At 43.9% G+C, this 9,372-nt stretch overlaps 1 protein-coding gene across 1 annotated transcript; it reads left to right on the top strand.

The window, feature by feature from the left end:
* Positions 1-2,687: 2,687 nt before the first annotated feature.
* On the top strand, positions 2,688-8,962 carry GPR78 (G protein-coupled receptor 78). Its single transcript, XM_071752992.1, has 3 exons — positions 2,688-3,563; positions 4,056-4,169; positions 7,920-8,962. Exons 1-3 carry the CDS (start codon positions 2,896-2,898, stop codon positions 8,155-8,157), a joined length of 1,020 nt encoding a protein of 339 aa, XP_071609093.1. The 5' UTR covers positions 2,688-2,895; the 3' UTR covers positions 8,158-8,962.
* The last annotated feature ends 410 nt before the right edge of the window (positions 8,963-9,372 follow it).

Here is a 9,372-nt window from a genome sequence, read left to right as displayed (position 1 = left end):
GTATGAGTATTGTGAGCACTTGCAGTGATTTATATATGTCTTCTTTTAGGGAAGAAGGTAGCACGAGCATGTGTGTTTTCAGGGACTGAGGTGGCAGATTATCACTTTTGTGAGCCCACACTGGCAAATTCAAGCCTTCTGGTCTCACACGAGCAAGTATTTTCAGTCTTGTAAGCTGTAAATGAACATTTGAACATCTGATTAAAAGGCAGCTGGTATGAAGTGTTATGGGTTGTTGCCAGAGGACCCATGGCACACCAGAACTTATGCACATACTTCTAACATTGACAAAGGTCCAACGAAAAGAAAGGAGGAAATCCAACAGTGGCATCCCTACTGGATTCTTTAGATCCTGGATAGTATTGCGGGGCAATATACACATGAAAAAGCAGATTTTTTTTTTCCCTTTTTGCTACTTGCCACTGTTTTTTTTCTTGTCTTCTTTTGATGTTTTCTTTCTCCATTAGTTTTCAGAAACAATTCTTCATTTGAAAATGATATGTGAGAGAAATTGTGTGGAAGAGAGAGACAAAGAGAGAGAAGTTGCCCTCTGCCTGGATCCAGCAGGAACCCTCTTCTCAAGTATCTCTCAGTGAGAGGAAAACACATCTAAGTTATCTCTGTGATGATATAAAATAGCATCTGCCCAACCGGACATCAGTCTACAGATAGCCTTTACTCCCAGATGGTTAACATAAAAAGTCCCTAACCTTGTCATGCTATTAAATGGTAGGTAGGTTGCAGATGGGGTCTGTCTAGTAGGAACTTTAAGAATTGCTGCTATGAGAGAGGCAGTAATTGCAAAAGCTCTGCTCTGAGTGGATACAGACAGCTTCTCCCACGATAGTTTGGTTCTTCCTAAAATTCTATACTGTGTTTAGCTCTGCAGTGTTGGTTCCCTGATGATAGAAATGCTGCAACTGAGCGGCTATTGTTGTGCTTTTATAGATTATTTTTCTCAAATGCTTATACAGATTTATATTGGATTTTTGTTTGTCAAACATAACCACTGTCAAATGTATCTGAACTCATGTAATTTTGTAAACGACAGCTTTCTGGTCAAGTAAAAAAATTTAATTTTCTTTTCATCCTGAAGAGTGCTGGTTCTTTTCTTCCAAATAACACAACTCATGTCTTTTTGCTTTGTTCTTAAGACATAACATGCCACAGCAAGCTTTTCAACTAGGGTATGATCCAAAACATATAACTGCTTTTGAGAAGGAAAAAAACCCCAAACCGTTGCTTTCAATCACTTTCAAGCAGTTCTACACATAGTCATTTGTACAGTGAACACTCTTGCGTGACAAGACTATATTGTAGGGATGATATATACAATATGTATACAATACAAAATTTCCTTAGGATATTAATAATAATTCTGGATAGTGGGAAAGCAACTTTTTATTCTTTTTTTCTTCATGTCAGTTCTGGCAGTCATCTGTAAGATGTGACAGTAATTAGACATGGCAGCTGTTTTCTGTGCCAGTGTTCTGGTGCACTGAAACTTACTCATTTTTATTTTCCTTTAAATATAAAACTTATGGTGTCTTTGGGAATTAACCCAGTGGTCCACTTCCCTGATAGGTGCAGAGGGAGAATTTATAACCTCTTTTATGTTTTTCTTTTCAGATTTTGCCACAATGCGATAAATGAAAGAACCTTTCTTGTTATTCCACTTCTGTAACAGTGTAAACGAAAAATGGGAAGAAAGACACCTCAGTTCCACAAAATGTGCCATCACTATCACACTACTGTGGGCACTTCTTCAGCCAGCTGGGGTTTTGACAGGTGAATCCAAGTGGCCTGAGTGAAGCCTCTAACCAAGCAGCATCCTTCCCTTATTGGTGGCTGAGGGGAACAGTAAGGATACCCAGAGGGCAATCATTGCTCCTCTAGGTGCTATGAAATAAAGGGGAGAAAAAGTCTGGGCAAATAATCTCTCCGAGAAAGGGGGAGAACCTTCCAAGGGGACCAGTTGCAAGCTTTTTGACAAGTTCCAGGAACGCCGGATGGATGCAGCCGGCTTGCTCAGGGTGTGCTAGCAAGCAACTCGTCGCCAAGTCTGATTCTTCCTGAGCTGCGCATTAGCGGAAAGTTGAGCTTCCTGTTGCTCTCGCCTGCGGTCCGGGAGTGGATCAGACCGACTCCGCGATCCCCGGTTGAGCCTTTGCCTCATAGCTACCTCGTCTGCGCATGAGTCGCCGCAGGAGGCTCCGCGCCCGGAGTATTTCAGGGACCGGGCGGCAGGGGAAGCTGCTCAGTTCCTGGCGGAGCCCCAGCGCCCGCCGGACCGGCACCCTCCGCGGGGGGCACCGTGCCCGTCGGGGCAGCGCCCGCTTCAGCACCGCGGACAGCGCACAGCCAGCGCCGCGCCCCGGCCCCGCCCGCGGCTCCCGGCGGACCGAGACCTCCGGCCCTGGCTCTTTCCTACCCCTGTCCCTGGCTCCCGCCTGCCCCCGGACCGGGTCCCCACTACCCCCGGCCCCGGCTTCCCTATAACCCCTATAGCTTCCCCATACCTCCAGTCCCGCCAGCCCCGGCTCCAGCCCCCGGGCGCCCCGGCGCCTTTCCCTTCAGCTCACGCCCTGCTCCTCCCGACCCCGCTGCCCGGCCCCGCTGCCCCGCGGGTCTTCTTCCCCCCGACCACCCCCACCCCCCACCCGGCTTCTGCTGGCCGCCCAGCCCCGCTCCCCTATCCCTGTAGCTTGGGCTCTTCTACCCCCTCCCTGGTCTTCTCCCTACGCCCCACTGCCCCCGGCTCTGCTCCCCGCTCACCCGGCCCGCGCAGCCGGCAACATGCGCGGGCGGCCGCGGGCGGCGGCAGGCGAGGCTTCGGTGCCGGCTCGGATGCCCCCTTCCTCCTGCCCCAGCCCGCTCCAGGTGACCCGCTGAGAGATGGACTTGGCAAGCCTGCTGCTGGCGTTGCTCCTCGTGCTGGTGCTGGTTGTCTCTCTGCTCTCCAATCTCCTGGTGCTGTTATGCTTCGTCTACAGTACGGAGATCCGCAAGCAGGTCGCCGGGGTTTTCCTGGTGAACTTATCCTTTTGCAACCTGCTCCTCACCGTCCTGAACATGCCTTCTACCCTGCTGGGGATCCTGAAGAGCCAGCAGCCCCTCGGGGGCTGCTTCTGCAAAGCGGTGGGTTTCCTGGAAACTTTCCTGACTTCCAACACGATGCTGAGTATGGCAGCTCTCAGCATCGACAAATGGATTGCTGTGGTGTTCCCCTTAAACTACACGAGCAAGATGCGGTATAAGGATGCTGTCATACTGATGGGCTACTCCTGGCTTCACTCCCTTACATTTCCCTTGGTATCCTTGTTTTACTCGTGGGTAGATTACAGCAATGTATATGCCTCTTGCACCTTGCACCTGAAGGACGAGACAGAGCGCAGAAGGTTTACAGTGTTCACCATTGTCTTTCATTCCACTAGTTTCATGCTGTCACTGGTGATCTTGTGTTTCACCTATTTGAAGGTGTTGAAAGTTGCTCGGTTCCACTGCAAGAGGATAGACATTATTACCATGCAGACTCTGGTTTTGCTAGTGGATATCCACCCCAGGTAATGTGTGCATGTTAATATTCACAGCCTGGGGCACTTGAGGTACGTACCTCGGGCAGAGAGGATATCCTGCCTCCCCAGCATCCTTTCCTGGGCTCCTGTCTGTCCCAGCCACATGGCAAAGCACTTTGTGTCTCTAGTTTCAGGTGCTGCTTACAGTGCCAGAAGACAGTGGCTTGTGCTTTTGTAGCCTGCTTTGTTTAAATGCTTGTCCTGCTTGCTGGTAGCCCCCCCCTTGCCTGAGACCCCTTTAACAGGGTTCTGCTGCTACAGTGAGTTCCCCCATCCCAAGGCTGCCCTCCCCTCCCTCAGGGACTGCCAGCCTCTGGGGCCAAGGCTGCCCTCCTGCCAGGCAGCATAGGGGCTGCTCTGCCCTCCCATCCCCCGGGACAGGGGCTTTTGGGACCAGAAGAGAGTCCTCCTCTCCCCAGTGCTCATCTCTCACCTTCCCCCTTCTTGCCTTAACCCACCGCCTGCTCTTTTCCCTTGCAGTGTGAAGCAGCGCTGTCTTAATGAGCAGAAACGGAGGAGGCAGCGGGCTACCAAGAAAATCAGTATTTTTATAGGGTCATTTGTGGTCTGTTTTGGTCCTTACATTATCACCAGGTTAGTATCTCCTATTGGGGTGAGGGATTTCCATGGACTAATATACCCTCAGACATGCAGGTGGTCGGGAAGGGGGATACAGATGATTTTGGGTGCCAAAGCCTGATGGAGACACGGGGCAGAGAACATACACAAAACAAAACCACACACAAAATACCCTGCCAATATACACAGCCTGCTGGGCAAAGCCTCGGCAGCCTCCGGCTCTCCTTTCCTCATTGCAGCTAGGTCTGGGCACCTCTGCCAAGAGCAAGAAGCTTTTAGGAGAAGTATCAGGAATTAATTACATGCCAGTGGGAGAGAAAAGCAGTTTAAAAAACTCACCACCCTTCCTTATTAGCACAACTAGAACAATAGAGAGGAAAGCAGACAGCTTCTCCAGATTAGCTCAGGTTGCTGGCTTTAAAAGGTATAAGGCCAGTCTTGCTGCTATTGGAAGCTGAGGTGACATGATTTAAATTTATCCAGCTTGATAATTTTTCAGATAACCTTTGTGTCTGGAAAAATTAATGTCTGTAAATATATTGCTAATGGTGCAACTTGGTCTCACAACGAGGTGGAAATTATCTCCTGGGAAACGCAATAATTAGATTTTAAAATATATAGGAAACACCATTCTCCTTGGCTGGCCAGAATTATTGGTGTTTTTGCCTTTTAAGTAGTCATTCATCATTCTCACTCCATACTTGTATAGTCTTTATAAAATATATGGTTATTATTTTTAACTCTTGCATTAATCAGTGAGCTGGAAGTCAGTACAACTATACCAGACTGCAGGACCTCGGGATTTAGCCTTTATTTTCAAGCCTGAAATGAACTACATCTTTCAAAAGCGATTTTAAAAATATTTGTGTTCAAGACACCTTTGAAGAGAGCTGACTTCTGTTGAGGAAGATGCACTAATCTGAAAAAACACCCTAGTGAGAGTTTCCTCAAGGTTGTTACCAGGCTACCAGGGTCTGCAGCCACTCCACCCTACAGAAATAGGCCACTTTTAGCCCCTGATCTTATACAACCACACATATGTAGGCCGTTTATGATCACTGGCCATTTATGTTATTGTCATTGCACTTTTTTTACATGGGTAAGGGACAGATTTAGGCCAGTGCACAAAAAAGAGAATTGATAGTTAACCTTTACGATGACATTTATTTCATTTTCTTTTTATATGTTGAAAGGGGTTCCTGACTGATTTTCTGGGTAGCTGCTTTTTTTTCTGCAGTTGAAAGGATTATTACAAATATTAACAGTACATAATAGAGTTAAAAGGTTAATTGATCACTGTTCAGTACATTCTGAGTAATTTTTACCATAATCAGGATATAATTATATTGAGCAAAGTGGATTTTGCCATCTTCTTTCCATCTTAACATTACCAAGCTCAGCAAATTCCAGCACTGCCATATTATCCAGGGTGCAGTTATTTCTCATAAACTTCTAAAATAAAAGTGACCTCCTTCTTGAAACCTTGCATTTGGCAAATGTATGATGTGTGACAAACTGGTGCCTCACGTGTGGTGCCTAGGGAGAAGACTGAGGGATGATTTATATAAACGTGCATGTCAAGGTACAGCTTCTGTCTCAGTTATGACTGACTTGACTGAGTGACAGCAAAATGGGAAACATTTGGGGAGGCATCCTGTTTGCCCCAAATGCAAGGCAGTATCCAGATGGTACAAACTGGTGGTGGTGAAGGTGAGGCTGGAGAACTTCCTGCCCTTTCACTTGCTTCGAGGCAATGGGAAAGATGCTTCCTCATGCTCCTGCTCTGTGGTGTGGTGACTCAGGTTGCATTGTGAGCTTAGTATTTGCTCCTCATTTCAGAACTGTGAATGAGATTATGAGCATTAACAATATATTTGTTCACTAACAGTTGACAGACAAATTTCTTTTTTTTTTTTTCTTTTTTTTGTAGCAGCACTGAAAAGAAGAAAATGATACTATGACGCATTCAGATGTATATTTCTAAGGTTGACTTGATTTAGCCAGGCCCTTTATCTTGTTAAAATCTGTGTAATTTTTCTTCTGTTGGCTTCAGTGCATATATGTTTGGACCCATAGTGCATTAAAAGGAACGATACCTTATTCTTCGTATTTAGTGTATTTATAAAACCATCAATCATGTAAATATCAAATGTATATTTCTTACCTTAGGATGATATACAGGATGAGATAAACCTTGGCAACCACACAACAAGTGTTATATATTGTACATTTATTTATATCTCAATTTTTTTTATTATTCCTGTTTTCTGCTCTGAATTCACTGGAATTTTTTTCAAGAAGTTTCAAACAGAAGTAACCTGGTTTTTAAATGTACTTTCCATAGGAATTATTTCAATGTTACAAATACAATTGAGAAATTTTCCTATCAGAGTTCAACCACTTGTTGAAATGTTCATTGTCAGTGGAGCTAGGTCAGCTTTTTTATGCAAAGGGATCAGAACAGGTTCAAAAGTCAACACTTTCCAAGTTGGAAGCTCTGCACTTTGGAATGAGGCGAGAAGGTTCCTCAAGGCTTGAAGAAGCTTCTGATCATATATTTTCAAACAGTAATGTTTTAGGGCACAGAAAAAGGCTACCTTATCTGACAATACTTTCTTCTTCTGGAGTGAATAAAATGCAATACTATATTCTTGCTCCTACAGAAGCTTTCACAAAAGATGTAAAGGTAATAGAAACTCCTCACCCTGTTCTTTTCACCTGTATGGAGAGTTTGCTCACTGCAGATGAGCTGTGTGCCAGACACTTGTTGGAAGTCTGCAGGTTTGTTCTCACTTCAGTGGAAAAATTGTTTAACTCAGTTGCAGTTTCTCCCCCATGATTAATACACTCAGCTCAGTGGAGGTACTGAGGCCACAGAAGCACAGACCAGGAGACACAGCTCTGGAGACAGCTGGCTGGTCATATAATGATGATAAAAGTTTTGTTTTCTGATTTTCTTTGGCCAAACTAGTGGTCAGCCAAGTGCACACAGAACATTTCACAGGTAAGTGAATGCAGTTGTGCTTCTAGGCACACTATACTATACAAAATTCTCTTCTCAGGCACTGCCACATTTTTCTTCATACTACAACAGTCTAAAATGAATCCTCTTTGCATGTGTTGTGGTCTAATGCAGGTTCACTGTTCTGTATTCAAGGAGGTGGATTCAGTGATCTAGACAAAGTTTCTCGAATCATTTGAAGATGCTGCATAGTATTCAAAACCTCCACATAAATTGGCAGATATGACACTGAGGAGATGCACAGCTTCCAGTACCAGCAGCCTGGTGCCAAGGGGGTTGTGCCCAAATGGCTGGTGTCACTTGGCAGCTGGACTTAGGCAACTGAGTTGAGTGGGCCTGGATCCCCCACATCTCCTTGTGTCTGTCTCAAGTTTGCCATGGAAAAATGTTAGACAATTATGTCACCAAGATTTTTCACCCCTTGCCAGCATACCTCTGAATTCAGAAAGTAAACAATAAACTGCAACATTTCCTTATCTTACATGCATAGGAACATTAACACTGTAACCATTTTTTCTCTGTTTCCATAGAGGGAAAAGATCCAAAACAGATCTCCCACTGGCCTTTTTAGGAAAGTTTTTATCTTTATTGAGTCCAAGGAGTAAGCAAATACAGGGCCCTTCACCTGCAGGACCCATGTACTGTAAGGAAATGGGTAGTGCTTTATTTTTTCATGAAGAATGCACAGAGCCCAGTGTGAATATAACTCTCAAGTGTTTCCGTATCTCTTTACTGTTTAACAGGTTGATAGAGCTCCTTCCTTTTGTTACCATAAATTACTACTGGGGAATTATAAGCAAGTGCCTCACCTACAGTAAGGCTGCGTCAGATCCATTTGTTTACTCACTTTTACGTCAACAATACAAAAAAGTTCTGATCAACATGGTCAACAGGATACTTAAGAGGGACCTGTATCCATCATCGGGGTACAACAGCTCTCTTGACACTGAAAATGATTGCTGCTTGCACAGAACAAACTAAGAGCAAGAGAAGCATCCCCCTTCAATGAGACAGATGCTTGCTGCTCCTGGAAAGCTGCGTTTGCCCTCTCGTGCTTGCAGTGGTGACAGTGTCTGCAGGGTGTGAAAGCTGCATTAATGTGATGCATTTCACTATGGACTTTCATGAAAGGCTCTTCCTTGGTTTGCAGCCATATACAATAAACAGCAAAGCCTTGTCCCTGAGTGAACAGAGGAGGTTTGAGAGGGTTTAAGGGAGCCTTTGTACGTTCTAAAGAAGCTTAGAGAGCGTCTAATGTTACATGTCTGAACACTTGCAATGTTTTGGAGCATTCCACATCAGACATGATATTCCAGTGTCTTCTGGGACCACAGAAATCCCCTGGGTTGGAAGGAGAGGCTCAGAGTTCTCCATGCTGTGCATGTAATTTGGCAGCACAGGATCTGATCTCTTAGTTTTGAACACTACAGATAACTCTTTTAATAACTCTTTTAATTGATTTATTGTATTGGTGCCTCAAGTGATGAGTGATATGGGTCAGCACTGAATATGAGATTGTTGCTATTATTATTTATTACTAGGCATCATGATTGTAACATAGCCATTAGGAAGTGGTACATATATCTGATATGCCAATATTCTATCAAGCATAACCAAAGTCCACATATCTGAGTTACTAATGTTTAGCACTTCAGTGGTATGTGATTACAATAACTGTAGCAACAGTAATGAAAACATGTATGAAATTTAGTTAAAAAAACTGTAGTTCCATCTCTGAGCAAGTAGTCCTATTCTAATGAACATTTATTCAGAAAAAAATAAAACAGCTAAACAGTAGTGACAGAAAACACTGTGGTTAAGATATATTACTTCAGAAGCTAATGTTTTTGAAGGACAGGCTAAAATATATTAATTCTTTTTAAAGGATATATAATGTGTAAAATATTTCATGCATTGGCTATATCTGGTGAATTGTAATAATACTGTACAATATTTTATTTTATAATGATCAATTAATCTGGAGATTTTGAGTGATACCAAGAGATGTCTGAATGATATAACAGACCAGCTGCCAAATGCCCAGAAAAACAAAGCTGCTTTATTATCGTATGTACATTTCTCCTTTATTTTTTCTTTTTTAATCTAAACTTTGGGCTTTGAAAAAATGTGGATATTATTTTTGTCAATATTCCTTTGTAACTCAGGAATCAAAAGATTCTATGGCATTCAATAAAC

This window comes from Heliangelus exortis, chromosome 10 (genome assembly GCF_036169615.1).
Source record: "Heliangelus exortis chromosome 10, bHelExo1.hap1, whole genome shotgun sequence".
Lineage (NCBI taxonomy): Eukaryota > Metazoa > Chordata > Aves > Apodiformes > Trochilidae > Heliangelus > Heliangelus exortis.
The sequence above is the reverse complement of the archived record's forward strand: the minus strand, read 5'-3'. Positions and strand labels throughout refer to the sequence as shown.